This window comes from Cyphellophora europaea (assembly GCF_000365145.1).
Source record: "Cyphellophora europaea CBS 101466 unplaced genomic scaffold supercont1.3, whole genome shotgun sequence".
Lineage (NCBI taxonomy): Eukaryota > Fungi > Ascomycota > Eurotiomycetes > Chaetothyriales > Cyphellophoraceae > Cyphellophora > Cyphellophora europaea.
The window spans coordinates 616,756-631,910 of record NW_008481809.1 but is presented as its reverse complement, the minus strand read 5'-3'; the positions used below and the strand labels follow the sequence as shown (position 1 = coordinate 631,910).

General features: G+C 52.0%; 7 protein-coding genes across 7 annotated transcripts; 5 read left to right on the top strand and 2 right to left on the bottom strand.

The window, feature by feature from the left end:
• Positions 1 to 303: 303 nt before the first annotated feature.
• Positions 304 to 1,611, bottom strand: HMPREF1541_03124 (uncharacterized protein; the record flags this gene model as incomplete). Its single annotated transcript, XM_008717476.1, has 1 exon — positions 304 to 1,611. One exon carries the CDS (start codon positions 1,609 to 1,611, stop codon positions 304 to 306), a length of 1,308 nt encoding a protein of 435 aa, XP_008715698.1.
• A 382-nt stretch (positions 1,612 to 1,993) lies between these two features.
• On the bottom strand, positions 1,994 to 4,209 carry HMPREF1541_03123 (uncharacterized protein; the record flags this gene model as incomplete). The annotated part of the gene is made up of 2 exons (XM_008717475.1): positions 1,994 to 3,784; positions 3,829 to 4,209. The coding sequence occupies 2 exons, from the start codon at positions 4,207 to 4,209 to the stop codon at positions 1,994 to 1,996; spliced, it is 2,172 nt and encodes a 723-aa protein (XP_008715697.1).
• A 629-nt stretch (positions 4,210 to 4,838) lies between these two features.
• HMPREF1541_03122 (uncharacterized protein) lies at positions 4,839 to 6,284 on the top strand (the record flags this gene model as incomplete). Its single annotated transcript, XM_008717474.1, has 1 exon — positions 4,839 to 6,284. One exon carries the CDS (start codon positions 4,839 to 4,841, stop codon positions 6,282 to 6,284), a length of 1,446 nt encoding a protein of 481 aa, XP_008715696.1.
• Positions 6,285 to 6,975: 691 nt separating this feature from the next.
• Positions 6,976 to 8,782, top strand: HMPREF1541_03121 (uncharacterized protein; the record flags this gene model as incomplete). Its single annotated transcript, XM_008717473.1, has 5 exons — positions 6,976 to 7,001; positions 7,045 to 7,094; positions 7,139 to 7,624; positions 7,666 to 8,387; positions 8,498 to 8,782. 5 exons carry the CDS (start codon positions 6,976 to 6,978, stop codon positions 8,780 to 8,782), a joined length of 1,569 nt encoding a protein of 522 aa, XP_008715695.1.
• Positions 8,783 to 9,386: 604 nt separating this feature from the next.
• On the top strand, positions 9,387 to 11,195 carry HMPREF1541_03120 (uncharacterized protein; the record flags this gene model as incomplete). The annotated part of the gene is made up of 3 exons (XM_008717472.1): positions 9,387 to 9,565; positions 9,609 to 10,039; positions 10,081 to 11,195. The coding sequence occupies 3 exons, from the start codon at positions 9,387 to 9,389 to the stop codon at positions 11,193 to 11,195; spliced, it is 1,725 nt and encodes a 574-aa protein (XP_008715694.1).
• Positions 11,196 to 12,659: 1,464 nt separating this feature from the next.
• Positions 12,660 to 13,220, top strand: HMPREF1541_03119 (uncharacterized protein; the record flags this gene model as incomplete). Its single annotated transcript, XM_008717471.1, has 1 exon — positions 12,660 to 13,220. The coding sequence occupies one exon, from the start codon at positions 12,660 to 12,662 to the stop codon at positions 13,218 to 13,220; it is 561 nt and encodes a 186-aa protein (XP_008715693.1).
• Positions 13,221 to 14,330: 1,110 nt separating this feature from the next.
• Positions 14,331 to 14,869, top strand: HMPREF1541_03118 (uncharacterized protein; the record flags this gene model as incomplete). Its single annotated transcript, XM_008717470.1, has 2 exons — positions 14,331 to 14,536; positions 14,581 to 14,869. The coding sequence occupies 2 exons, from the start codon at positions 14,331 to 14,333 to the stop codon at positions 14,867 to 14,869; spliced, it is 495 nt and encodes a 164-aa protein (XP_008715692.1).
• Between the last annotated feature and the right edge of the window lie 286 nt (positions 14,870 to 15,155).

Sequence of the window (15,155 nt, the reverse complement as noted above, 5' to 3'; positions counted from 1 at the left end):
AGAGGCTGAGGCACGACTGGTTCGTATCGTAGGTTGACAAAGTGCGTGCCGATAGAACACATCTTTATAGTTGCGATGCAGTAACCTTTGAGCTGCCACCATGCTGAAGCCACTTCCAAAGCAATTATTAATGCTGGCCATCTTGATTGATATGTTGGATGTAGCGAATTTGAGAATGCGAAGTTTCGTTATACCATGCACCCCAACTAGTTCTGGTTCCCAGTGGTTTCACCAATCCCGAATAGGCAATAAGACGGACGCTGGGCGTAATTTTGAGATACCTAGATGTCAGGCTCTCGGTGGTCAGGCTGGACGTCCGAGTGCATTGCACCATTGCCGGAACGGTTCGCTTTCGATCACAGTGGCCCCTGCAGGGGATGACTTGAGGCTATCTTGCCAAATTTCTGAAGTGATTACCACTGAACTTGCAACGCCTCGATGGTAGACTCGTTCACTGCTCTGATCAGGCGGCGAGTTCTCGAGTGCCTCTCTTGCGAGCAATAACGCAGATGTTTCTAGCTCGAATCTTTGTGGCAGTATCGATGAAAGTAGCCGCATGCTCAAAGCGGCACACGACAGAGTCATCTCAAGGGTCAATAGCCGGTAAGGTTCGACTTCAGGCGCCACGGGCTGACGAAGGCGTTCATGCCGCTCCTCAAGGAATGCCTTATAAGCGTCGCAGAGGTCAGATGTTCGGGTCATGACAGCTTCGAAGCCATGCCGTTCGCAGCGCATGATGATATTGGTGATATCGGCGAAAATACTCGGGATCTTGTAGCGTAGCAGTTGGGCAGAGTTCACCATCTCGCCACGAGGATGGAAGGTTGATGTGTTCGGCACCATAGTTCGTCGAACGGCGGCCTGCCAGGGAGGCTGATCCAGCATGCAGGGTAGTCCATTATGCAGGGTTTCGGTCGCAATCGCACATGCAGACGCTGCAAGCATGATCTTGTGGGATTCAGTGACAAGATTGTCGGGTCCAATATGTTGAAGCACGCTGAAGGCACCTTTGGCATGCATCATCCAAGCTGGGTTCCCCGCAATGTCCAGAAGCTCAAATAGTGTCAGGCAGATTGTAGCAAGCCACGTTTCGGTGGTTGCCATGTCAGAAGTATCCAAGGCCTGCTGCAAGCTGAAGATGGCACGTCCATACAGAGCCATCGGGTCTCCCTCCGTCGGAGTGGTGCCGACTCTTTCCCTGATACGAGCTTTTAGGCAATCAATGGCATGATCAAGGTATGGAACGCGACCACCACTCTCGCGAAGGAGATCCACCAATTGGGGGGTGCAGAGCCTGAGCAGTTTTGACAGCTTTACATACGGCGCATTGAGCTTTCCTTTCAGCGCCGCGAATATGGTCTTTTGCACCGCCGACGACGGTAGATACTGTGTAGCGTCTGCCTGCGGATGGATGAAAAAGATTGGCGTCCACGTTACCGAGTCGGAGACAGGTAGGGAAGAATTATGCGACCTAGACACTGCTTGCCGTTTCTTGGTAGTCGCTGCAGCTCGCATCGCTTTCTTACGTATCAGATGCCTCTCCACTGGATCGCGATCTTTGTGCGACCGTGGGCTGGAATCGTTCACAAACTCAAATATCATGGCGGCCATGACTGACTTGGTGCCTCTTGGGGCTTGCAAGAGGATGAGGAGATCAAAGTGAAAGTAATTCCACTTGGAAATGGTTCAGAGAAACAAGGCGTCCTGTGCGGGGAGAACTTTTGTTGATGACCAATGCAGCAAAACGATACCGTACGTAAAGACCTTCAAGATACCATTTTTGTGCTAGCTCCTCGGTTGCCTTCCACCTGCATGTTGAATAGTGCACCTAGCTGCAGCTAACCTTCAGGTAGTTCGTTCGCAAGAGTCATCCCATCGGATGTTGACTGTATTGCTGCCGTTATGACGGAGACGAAAACAGAGTTGGTGGCGAGGCACAACGGCTCTGGCTATATGGCGCGCCACGAGTCAGCAATCTCAGTCGTGAATCACTTTAGTCCAGAATAGTATTCGCCAGAGCTCTTTTGGTCGACCGCATGTGGAACCTCGTCATCTTGTGGCGGCCTTTTGGGCTCATGAAATCAACGATCAGTCTCGTATGAGGGTCGCGTCGGACGCCTGAGGCGACGAAGCACCCCCAACTATCTCGAGGCAACCTACTGAGGCTTCGGTTGATCGCCTTGTGGTTGCCAAAGAACTTGTGAGCACGAATGTCTTTTCCTGTGCGATCCTGCAGGATTCCATGGCCGAGACTCACACAGATTTGGCCGCTAACCTCGACAGCATGGGAGTCGACATGGTGTGAAGGCTCTAGAAGGACCGAATAGACCGCTCGTGTGCACGGCTGCATTCCGTTGGCGACTTGTAAAGGAAAGACCCAATTGCCGTCGATGAAGATCGGATGCCAAGGAGTGACCCATAAGTCGCCAACACGCACAAGCCATCCTTTCTGACCTCTGGGGATGGATTTCAGGACTGCGACCACGGAACGTCCACCATTCGGAGTCCAGACCTCTATGCCAGCCCGAAGACTTGCTACGGCCACATAGGAGTCGTCTGCTAGGCGTATCTTGCAGTCGCCGTCAAAGCAAGAATTATCACTGTTGTGATATCTGCTCATACTGATATTGTTCACGATCGGCCCACGGGTATAGTCAAGCCGACTCGGCTTTGGAGCTGGTAGTTTGTCGAAAGCAATGTCCAACTGATCTCGGCAGTGGATGAACAAAGGACTGGCGTGTCCGTAGCGAAGTGGACCAGGATCTTTGAAACTGTTGCAGACCTGCCTGGCATGAGCATGAAGAACACTAGGCAAATAGTGTTTGCCCCATCTTTGCCAGTATTCAGTTTTGGCTTCTGACAAGAGCGCTTTCGAGATTTGACCTGCAGATCCGTCGCCGTCGATGTCGTCAAGTAGTGACTGGATATCCGCTGAAATCAAGGCGGAGTCTCGCATGCGGACGGTAAGGGCTTCGAGCGCAACTCGAGCTGTGGTAAACTCCTTTCTGTCTTGCCCAATAGCTTGATGTTCGTCATTCTTCAATCGTGGGAAGAACTGGGCCAGGATGAAACACAGTTCAGATCTGTAACTGTGATAGTCGAGGTCGAATTCATTGCGTCCTTGTATGAAATTGATGGGTGCAGCGTGCTCATCTCCTAGAGAATCCACATAGCGGAGAACCACATCATTAGCGTTTACGTCGTCTGGAAGTTGCACAACTAAGTCTCTGCTCTGGCCGTAGTGAAGATTTCCGAGCCTCAGCACAGTGGTGTTGTTGCCCTGAATGGAAGAATTGAAGACTGTTGCACAGCGGACCTGCTCGGGAGAAGAGCTGTTGATTTCCAGAACGGTTTGGGTAGCAAAAGTCGTAAACAGGTTGGCCACTGCGTGGATGAAGACAGTTCCGATCATCCCAGCATCAGGAATGAAAGCATAACTCCCAAGCCCAACCTCGGCGATAGATTGAAGCAGACCTGAGCGAATGTCATAGCCGAAGCCGAATGTATGAATGGTTGGAACGTGCCCGTTCACAGCAGCCAGATTGGCAAGAAGCGGTTTCATTTTGGGAACATAGCCTTGAGCGGGACACATGTGGTTGGGCTGTCCGTCCGTGAGCACATACATGCCTTGGACGTTACCACTCGGGCCGGCATCTTCGAATACCTCGAGACCAGCTCGGATGCCTGCCCAGAGGTTTGTGCAGCCCTCGTCAACTAGATCTTCAATGCACTTCTGCAGTCGACGCTTATTATGGCCGGTCGTCGTAGTGAGCTTATGAATGACCTGTAATTGTCAGTAAATGGGAGGCGCAGATTGGTGTAGCGAACATTGGCATCTTTAGAGAATGTGACCAAAGCGAGACGATCGCCTTTATCGAGTGTCTCGAGGATGGTCCTAGCAGCATGTTTGACAAGGTCGAGAATACTCAAGCCGGCTGATTCGCTGTTACTGCCATCGAGATCGGGGAGTGGAGCAGCTGAGCTCATGCTGGCGGAGACATCGATCACAAGAACAATGTCGCAAGGTGCGCGTTTCAGGATCCCTTCTGGTTGACGTGGTGGTTGTAGAGAGAGGGTGGCGGCCTTCTGTCCCGGGACAGGGGAGCAGTAGGTGGTGAGCCGATCCTGTGAAGCCTCAGCCATTCGTATTGGCATGTTGAGACCACTGCAGATGCTGGAGTTGAGTTCTTTCTTGATCTTGACCGTCATTGTGAGATCTGGTTCGAGTGTCTTAGGAAAGTTGTGATGTGAGGTTCTTGCGATGGTCCTGCTCTCGAGATATATGTTGTTTCACAGAAGGACCTTTGCTGCACAGCATTGCTTGTAAACTTACGGACGGACTCGCCAGCTGGCTCATCCTCGGCTCATCCTCTATCGAGGCCATGACTGACTGCAAGGCTCACCAGGCACTCCGCTGTCTTTCGACACCACCGTGGTACAAGTCGAGTCAAAAGAATGGATCATGATCCACTCAGGCATCGTATGCTCCAAATCTTACTCATATCCTCGTCACGGAAGCTTCAAACTATCTGGCCGGAGATTGGTGGAGGCAGTGAACTGGCGAAATGGTTGCCTCCCGCAAGGCGCCATGAGACGTGCCTCAAAAGTGGATAGACTGTTGAGCGACGGTGCGAAATTCAGATTCTCATAGGCGCAGAAGCATAGGAGTGTCGCCAGAGTACAAATGAAAGGACTTTGGACGCGTGCTGGAACTTTTGGTGCCAAGAGAACGCGCCAAGCTTTTGAACGCGTCGGGAACTTCGCGCGGGGTCGGGACTTTTGACATCACAAAGATCTCACGACTGCATTTCACAAAGGATGACTTGTCGGTTGGGACAATGTCCGTCGCCTCTCATCGGTCGCATCTAGTCAGACATCGAGAAGTCCGGCGACTGATCGCCCGAGCTAAGCGCGAAGGTCGCTCTTTCGAGGACCTTTTCTTCGAGATGTTTCCTGACGATGCCTCCTCCGCTTCAGACACGGACGACTGCCGACCGTTGGATGGTATCTCGATACAGTCCTCCTTTCATGACGAACCGACCACCGAGACAGCCCCAGTTGTGGGGCCTCCACTTCTGACAACCACTCAACAGAGCGAACGTCTTGCGGCCATATCATCCCTCGCGGCTTCGTCCCGCTCCCGACGTGCCGCTCCCAACCCCGATGTAGCTTCGGACATATCGTCAAGCGGCCTCGAAGAAGACACAGCCTATGTTGGCGATCTGGAAGCCCAAGCCGAACGTTGCTACAGTCGACATTTGATGCTTGAGGTTCTGGACATTTGGAGAGAAGAGACACATAAATCACGACAGCATGGAGGGCTAGCAGACCTACGTTACGATGAGAAGATTGCAAGAAAATGCCTGGAAACCATGAAGCATGAGTTTCACCAGACCGAAGACCTCGAACGACGGCGTAGGTTGAAGATGTTTCTGGCTTGGAAACGACGCAAGCTGGCAATATGGGCGATACATGGCTGGATCATCAGACATCGTGAGAATGTGGTGAGGAAACGTTCAGAGGATGGTCAAGATATTCAGGTAGCCACTGTGACTCTCGCTAAGTGGCAAGCCAAGGCTTTGAGTTTGCGGCAGAAGAAAGCCGAGTTCAGACAATTCTTCTACGCAAGCAAATTCGGCCGGCGGTGGATCGAAATCGTCTACGAGCGGCGCATAACTCGAGCGATGGCGATCTTGGAGCAGAGTTACCACACTTACCGACGTGAGAAGGATGCAAAGCTATTGCGAGCTTTTGTATCTGGTTGGCGTGGTAAGGCAGCAAGCTCAGCTGCCATGGAAGTCACCGCTCAACAACAACTACAGCAACAACAAGTCAAGCGAAGCAACAATCTTGCTCATGGCGCATTGACGGCCATGTATATGGCGACTGCAGAAGCTGTGAGCATGGAAGCTACCGCCGATGAAACCCACCGAACATCAGCAAGGCTCCGAGTGCTTTCTGTGGATGGTCAATGGCGTTCAAAGACACGCATCATTCTCGAGAAGGAAGAGCTTGCGGATGAATTTCGGTCCATCAGAGATCAATCAAAAGCACAACGTGGCTTTCGTAAGATGCGAAATGCTGCTGGATGGGGCAAGCAGATGGATGATGAAGCTGATGCCTACCGTGCTAGGACAACGAATGATGTCGCAAGGCAGAAACTGCGACAGTGGAGGGCAGTTGCGGCTACCAAGCGCGGCGAGGTCATTGTGAATGAACCCCCGGCAACACCGGCAGCAAGAATGTCGGCTTTACGACAGTACCAGCAAAACCAGCAGCGATAAGTATGATGATAACGATAACGATGTACGATGGCCATTATGTAACGATACCCAGGAGGATTCACTTCCAGACAACACTCGGGAGGCTTGACTTCCAGATTGTGGGATTTCAGCCTCAAGGACAAGTCCCACTTACTGGCAAAGGATGTTGTGTCCGTCGACGTGCGGGTGATCCGTGGGGCTCCGGTCGATGCTCTATCTTTGCGGGGCTTCCAATCCCCGGATCGCGGACCAAACTCCTCAGAGCTCAGACCCGGCTCTCGTTCAGGGTTTGTGGAGCATCCTTGGCCGCCCCGCTTCCAACATGCGAGGAGTGGTGGGCTACCGCTGAAGGGTGGACCAGCCAAGATCTCAGCACTTGGCATTCCAGCCTCCGCCAGTCCTCCGCGTCCTCCTCTTCCCCTAAGCGAGGTCACAAGTCCCTCGTCGGATTCGCTCGTGGATCCAGAACATGAAAGCCATGTGGGAGCCTTTGCTCGTGTCCTCCAAGGTCAATCTGGGAAGGTTTCTTGTAGACGGTTGGCCAGGAAATACTTGGACCAAGATTGATGTCGCTTAACCATGACTCCACTCCTGGCCCAAAAATTTGTGACCGAGCTGTCCCACTTCGAACACGAAGCTGATACTTATAGCACCTCATCTGGAGCTTCCCCAGATCCAATTTTTATCACCCAAATTTGAGTCTCTGATCAAGATGGCAGCACGCCACGATGTTCACAGGTAGGTGTTCAGCAAAGCTTCCATCCAGGTCTAACAGATTTAGCCACGCCCGTGAGCAGGAAGTTCCAGGCACATACGATCTCAAGGCTCGAGGTATGTCGTTGTGCCTCTCCGGAGCTGTTCACTTACGTTTGTAGAGGGCGAGGAAACCGGATATGGTCAGGCGCTCTACCCAGTGCCGTCCTCTGATCCAAATGATCCTCTACAATGGTCGAATTGGAAGAAAGGAACCATATTGGCTATTGCAAGCCTCTATTCATTTCTTGCCAATTCATCCCTGTTAGGTCCGTCGGTCTACATCGGCATCTACATTGAGGAATTCCACATCTCACCCACTGTATCGTCTGGCCTGGTCAACTTTCCCAATCTCTCTTTTGGATTCGGAGCGTTGATACTGGTTCCACTATTCTATAAGGTTGGCCGACGACCAATCATGCTTCTATCGATGCTACTCTACTGTGGCGGTCTCCTAGGATGTGCACTGTCTCAATCATACAACTCATTGATGGCCTGTCGAGTCCTCCACACTTTGGGATCCGGTATTTGCGAAGTCATCCCCATTGCCTTGGTCAATGACATCTTCTTCATTCATGAGCGTGGCAAGAAACTCGGATGGTATACAGGTTAGTCATTGACCTTTTGCCAACCAATCTAACCATAATAGTCTGCCTTTGCCTCGGTTCGACTGGTCCTCTCTATGCCGGCTATATGCTTGCTGGAGGTCACTCTTGGCGACTATTCTTTTGGGTCGAATTTGCTTTCGGTGTAGCCCTTTTCATCGCAGCCTTTGCCTTTGTTGAAGAGACCCGCTACAATCGCAAGGTGACTCCGTCCTCACCGATTGAAGACTCCAAGGAGGTTACAACCACTGTCGAAGCAGTCATTCCACGAAAGACTCTCCGACAACAGCTAAATCCCTGGAGCGGAATCGATCATGACGCACCCTTCATTATGATGGCACTACGCTCATTCACCTACTATCTCGTTCCAGTCGCTCTTTGGGTTAATACTACATATGGAGTCTTCATCGCTATGGGAGCTCTGACCTTCAATCTCACCTTTCCATACCTCATTGTCGAGGAGCCATACAATTGGAGTCAAACAAATTCTGGTCTGATCGCCGTTGCCTCCATGATTGGCTTCTTCATTGCCATCCCTCTCACACCTGCCTCCGACATTCTGGCCGCCAAATTGACCAAGCGCAATAACGGCATTCGAGAAGCAGAGATGCGTCTAGGGGTACTGCTACTGCCTATGATTGTTGCTCCCGCTGGTCTGGTCGTCTATGGATGTACGGCACAGTATCATCTACACTGGATAGGATACTTTTTTGGAGTCGGAATGGCTCAATGGGGTGCTTTCTATTACTTTACTGGTTTGTTTCCCGTCAATTGACATGTGCTGTACTGACTGCTTGTAGTGAGTGCATCGTCAATGTCGAAGAGCGGTCGACGTCGAAAGAGCTCTATCTGTGGACGAACGCTGACTTGATTTAGTATACCATGGCATACGCTGTCGACTCTTACTCTGCCAGTCTCCCCGAACTATTGATTGCCACGAATTTGGGCAAGTCTGCTATCAGCTTCGGAATGGGTTATGGTATTCTTGAATGGATTACTCAAAGGGGTTACGCCACGGTTGTGGCTGGCATCTATATGGCCGTTCTACTGGCTAACAATCTGTTTGTTATCGTCTTTATGATCTGGGGCAAGAGGATTCGCATCTTCATGCACAACAGCTGGGTCGGTAAACTTCATCAAGAGTCTGCGAAGGAGTATTAGGTCGATCCCTAGCAAAGCCCTGAAGGTCTTGGGAGGCTGGGAATCAGAACGAGCCCGTCCCTGGCGCTTCAACCATCAACTGGTTGCCCAACTCATCACAGCTGATGATATTCCTTCCATACTACATTTGAGATCAAGTCCTCGTGGCTCAACAGCGGAAGGTCTTTTCCAACGTCCGCCTTCCATCTTCACAAACCAATTACAAGTGCTGAAGTCTTGCCGTGCCAGTCCAGAGATCGAGTGCCGCCATGATCACATTGACTAAGAAGGTTGCTCGAGGCACGTCGTCGAGTCTGGCTTCAGGCATGAACGAGCACAAGAGCGCTCAACAGCGTCGAAGCGAAGACGTTCATGCTAGCCAGTGCAACCCTAGGGACCCCGGTCGCGGAAATATCCGGTCAACCCCAACGAGACTGCCGACGCGCCTTCCCATTGGCCACGGATTTCGCCCTGTCCAATCACAACCTGGCTCGTATCGTGCTTCAATCGACCGCAACGCAGATGGCTACCGTTATCAATAGTGACTCCGCATAAAGATCAGGCACTGCTGTCACTCATCTCTCTTCAGCATCTAGCAATGAACTCGCAACACCCTATCGTCGACATGGCCGCCCCCCCCAAAGACGACATTGCTTTGGCGACGGTTCGCGAGGATGATCTGAAAGCAGCGCAGGTCGTCGAGGTGGCTGGCGGCGTTGCAAGAGCCGATGCTATGGAGCTCGTCTGGGGAAAGCATGGTAAGAAGTTGCTGTGGGCCGGAATCGTCTGTATGCTGCTAGCATAGTAAGTGCTGATGATTACGGATTGGTTTGTCTTACAATCGCAGTCAATTCGACAATGCCCTTCTCTACAATTATCGTAACTACGCCGCATCCGACTTCAACAATGTAGCCGGTCTTGCAACTCTCGCTACAGCCGGCAACATTGTCTTTGCAGTCTTCAAACCACCGATCGCCAAAGTGTCGGACGTCGTAGGTCGAGGTGAAGCTTACGTCTTCTGCATTTGCTGCTACTTGCTGGGCTACATCTTGTGTGCCTCGTCTACGAGTTTCGGAGCTTATGCGGGAGGCTTTGTCTTTGCCAATATCGGCCAGACGGGCGCCAACATCCTCAACGATATCATCATCACCGACATTTCTTCCATGCGCTGGAGAGGCTTCGCCATTGCCGTCTCTTTTACCCCATTCCTTGTAACGCCCTGGATATCAGGGTTCATTGTCGAGCATGTCGTGAGTCCAGATGGCATCGGTTGGAGATGTAAGTCAACCATTTAGATCTGACCCAACTGACGAGAGCAGGGGGTATTGGAATGTTTGCGTTCATCATGCCTATCTGTGCAACGGCCCTGCTCTTTCCTCTGTTCTCTTTCCAGCATCGCGCAAAGAAACAGGGCGTTATCCTGACACAGCCTATCTCGGTTCTGGAATTCTGCTCGCAAGTTGACCTCGGCGGCTCATTTCTGCTCTGCGCGGGCTTCGCCATGTTCCTCTTGCCTTTCACGCTTGCAGGCTCGACGCCTAGCAGATGGCAGACCCCTTATATCATTGCTCTGATTGTTGTAGGGGCGATTACATTGATCGCGATGGTTCTCTACGAGGCAATGCTGGCTAAGCACCCAATCTTACCTGCACGATACTTCCGAAACCTCTCGATAGTCATATGCTGCTCCCTGGGCTTCCTCGACACCTTAGGGTTCCAGTGTACTCATGTGTACCTCTATACCTTTGTCACTATCGCCCAGAATATGAGCCCTCGTAACGCCACGTTTCTCAACTACACGAACGGTGTCGTGCAGTGCCTATTTGGCATCCTTGGAGGTGCCATCATGTGGAAGACCAGGAGCTACAAGTGGCTGATGGTGATCGGTACGGTGATCAAGCTCGTTGGCTTCGGATTGATGATCAGGCTGCGAGGATCTTCTAACTCATGGGCTGAGCTATTCATTGTTCAGGCTGTGCAGGGAGTGGGCAGCGGCTTCATCGAAACCATCATCATTGTGGGCAGCCAGATCGTAGTCCCACGTGTTGAGCAAGCTCAAGTTACTGCGCTGGTGCTTCTGTTTGTGTTCCTAGGCGCGTCGGTGGGCACATCTGTGGCTGGAGGGATCTATTCTGGCAACTTCAGAGAAGCCCTGGAGCAACGACTGGGTTCTGCTTCGCCAGAAGTCGTCACCGCCGTCTACGAATCGATCACAAGTGCTCAAATCCCAGCAGACGGCACGGCAGAGCGAGATGCTGCTAGTCTGGCGTATAGCGACGTGCTGAGATACATCACCTACGTGGCAGTCGCAACGTCGGCGTTGTGTGTTGTGATTGCTCTGTTTCTGCCAGATCATCGGCTGCGCGATGGAAAGACTCTGGTCAGTGGCGTGCAGGGTACGGATGTTGAGCGGATAGAAAATGGGCGTAGGTAGAGCAGCGTATCGAAGTGTACAGGACGGAGAGAGCGACATCTGGATGTTCGGTACGGCGAGTATTTCCTGTGATGAACCGGCAGCATCGTTTCTACGGTACAGCCTGTCAAGTGAATTTCGAGTGTACTTCCACCCTGCAGGCTAGCATTCCTAGCCGGGCATTGCACACGCCAAAATCTGTAGATCGAGACTGTGAATGTGGAATGATGTTATCAAGCAGAGACAGCCGACATCAGCGAGCAGCTTGCAAGATCCGCCGCAATCACGGTATCTGCGGGCGATGTAGTTCGTCGAGGAGATGTTGGGTCGCACGAGCCTGGCTTAGCGTATGCTCTGCGAGCATCTACTGAGTACCATACTGCAGACAGGCGTATAGCATCTGACGGGCTTAGCCCTGCAGTCACACTACTCACGTTCTGATACCTAGCTTCGAGCGGAAGCTGATTGCAGCCCGAACGAGGCTCATAGGCTCTGGAGATGATTGTTCTCGGCTGTTAGGTTCAACCGCCACTGGCTGCACGGCGCCAATAGCATTGTGCTAAGTACTAAGTCCTGGTATCAACAATAAGCCACTGACCATGCGAAAAGGGCTCGGACTTGGACTTCACTTCAACGTCAAAGTTCTATTCAGCGTTGAGGTGAGTGCATGTCCAGGAAGCCAGATCCTAGATATTCACGGGTGAGCCACAAAGCAGATTCTGCTGGTTTGGAGCATTTCCGCCCCATAACGCCCTTCACAAGTAATCAGATGTAAAGACCAAGCTGAACTTTCCTCTTTTCGGCCTGTCTCGACTGTTATGACCCTGAAACGCGACTGTTGGGCTTACTCTGACCTCTCTGTGCCGCTTGATAGCGCTGTGACAACGGATGGACTACACTGTCCGCAGGGAACGTATGCTACACAGCTACCCAGAGCCATGCGCTCGTGCGATGACCGCGAGTGACGACGCTGCCGACCTGACGGAATCGTCTGCAGTGCTCAGCATACCTATTCCATCCCAAGCGGTGCAGCTGTTGGCAATGATAGGTAGGTACAGACCACATCCATACTAACAGCCTCTTCGCAGTGTCTGCTGCGTACAACGAGATGTCTGAGCACAGCTGCACGCTGGACGATTCCATGGCAGGAGGTTCTATGCTAGCAGCAGGCAGAGAAGCTATGACATTAACATCTATGCTGGCAGCAGGTGGAAGGGCCACCTGCATTGTGGTCACAACGAAGCCTAAAGGAGCCACTTCAATCGCCCATTAACACGAACATGCACATGCTAAACAGGTTCTGGGACCTCTCTTTCGCGAATACGGGCGATCCCGTTAGAGTTCAGCTAACCAAAGCAGGTCAACGTTCCCTCAGCTGAACATGCTAACCTTGCTGAGTCATGGTACCCGAGCTCGAGCTTATAATAACTAGTACCTACCAGCTTGCCCTTCAGCTCAGGTCATGTTATCATTCAGACTGGAACCATGGCAGACGTTCCACTCTCGAGGGTTGAGACGCTCCCCATTCAGAACGAGCAAGCACAGTACTCAGTTCCGTACAGCGGATACTACACGCCGCCGCCGTTCCAGACATTCCAGATCCCGAAGCATCATAATTTGTCTTGGGAATCGGCCCGCCACTCTATCAGCTCCGCGTTCCGGGACAGTCCTTGGGGCGAAGGCAACACTCTGAAGAGCCCTCATTGTGACGTTCGAGAATCCAAGAAAGCCTACTACATCGATGTGGACTTACCGGGGCTCGATTCAAAGGCGAGCGTGGTGCTCAAATGGACCAACGCTACGACGCTCTTCATCGAAGCCATCACGAAACGCGCGCCGCTGCCGGACGGTGACGCGGATGCCCATCTCGTACACGCAGGGCGTCATGTCGGAACGTACGCCCGTGCGTTCGATTTCCCCGTTGGTGTCGAGCAGGACCAGACGAAAGCGAGGTTGGGCTACGGCGTTGTGAGGATCACAGTGCCGAAGAAGGCGGTTGAGCAGAAGACATTCAAGCAAGTGGACGTAGAGCATGAGGGCCACTGAGAAGAAGCCGTGCTGACGCAGAGTCAGCTTTGCTGTTCGAACGGCGGGTAGCATAATGATCAGTCTTGCAATTCTGCTACGTGCAGTCCACATCACGCAGTCGTTCCAGGTAGCGGAGCTGGAAAGTGAACATAGCGACTACGATGGATCCCTAGACTCAGGTTCCGCCGTCAGCAAGCACTGCCAGGATGCTGCGCTGCACAGCTTGATGGTTGTAATTGCGGCTTGCTGTGTAATGGGAGAATCGTGATTCTGGTCCGAGGCTAACAAACGAGCACCCTACAACAGGTTCACGGCTTAGACACTAGGTATGATGCCAGATTTCCGAGGCTAGTCATTGAATGGTATCCGGCTGTTGCGGAAAGAACAACTTGAAATTCAGTCAAGCTTCGAAAGACATAGGGCTGATGCCAAAAGATCGCCCGAGATGTATGACACGGATGATCCCAGAAGTATCCCCAGCACAAAGTTATTGCATCAGGCGTTCCTGCGCAAAAGCCTATCAAGGTCCGGGATCATTGTTTTGCTTGAACACTCTCACTTGCATCAATTGAGGTCCCTGACATCGCTACGAGTTGTGCTCAAGACGCAAGAACCAAAATTTGGAGCTTGCTAGAGCTCTTCGCACATGGGAATGACACGTGGGTGAATGCAAGTCGATCTCGCCGGAACGCGACAGTCCTAAGCTCTTCCCACAGTGAAGCAATCCTGATTAGGCCTGCCACGGTCTAGGCCTGCCTTGAAAAGGACAGCTTGAATCCAACCAATCAAATCATATTACCCCGCTCTGCATGAATCACTACAACCTTCACCCCGGACCTGAGCTCCAAATATACCGAGGCCTTGCAGCACGCATAGCCGCGCCCGGAGAAGCAGACGTATGAGCTGTTCAGGCAACTCCGCTCTAGCGCGTCGTACCTGATATTGATTTTCTAGCCCAGTCGAAATGACCTCAACACTCGATGCTCAGGTGAAAGCGTCAGGAACCCATGCACCGGACACGGGAAGCAAAGACACTGGTTCCCTGAGCTATAAAAAACGGACCAGCTTTGATTCAAGCTCAGTCAAGCACTTCTAAGCTCCAAACCGCTGCACACTTGTGTCGCCACCATGAAGTTCACCAGCATTCTCGCATTGTTGCCGCTAGCTGCAGCTTGGAACTGCTTGACTGATGCTGATGCTGAATCCATCGTGTCACGATCCATCATCTTCCTCGAGCATCACGATATCGCTCTAGCCAACGCTACCGCTCAGGGTCTATTCGCTGAGGACATCCAGGAGTTTGGAGACTCGATCAACTCTCTCCGTGGCGATGCGTAAGTCTACAGCGTCCGGCATGGCACAAGACTAATCGTTGCAGTCTGGGCACTCAAGTTGAGAATGGCAGAGCGAAGTACGTTGCAGAGACGCTCGCGACGCCCCCGATTCCCAGTATTACGACTCTGGATATCATTCACGACTGCAAGAGCTTGCTTTGGCAATGGCAGTTCGACGGGATTGGGTCGGGAGAGTACCGTGTGCGTGGCGTGACCATTATCAAGGTCAACGACCAGAATTACGTGAACTACCAATATGTGGAGTTCAATTCGTTGGCTTGGGCCTTGGATCTCAACTTCACAGTCATTCCCGCGCCGCTGCCGGGAAGCTGAACAAGGGTCTGCAAGTGGGGACATTGAACATGTAATAATGTAGCAGCAGTAATAAGATTCTGAATTGAGACATGCTCATGATTCGGTCCGTTGACTGTCAGATACGTTTGCCAAGTGGCTACATATAGCTAGAGCCGCCGCTAGATAGACCAATCCTGAACTCTCAGGTCCACAGTGTAGTATACAAAGCTTCTTTCAATGTTCCTGGATGTGAGTGTTATTGTAGACTCGATTGCACGCCAGACAGTACACTCGCGACATTGCGAGTCCATGAATTTTGCTGTCA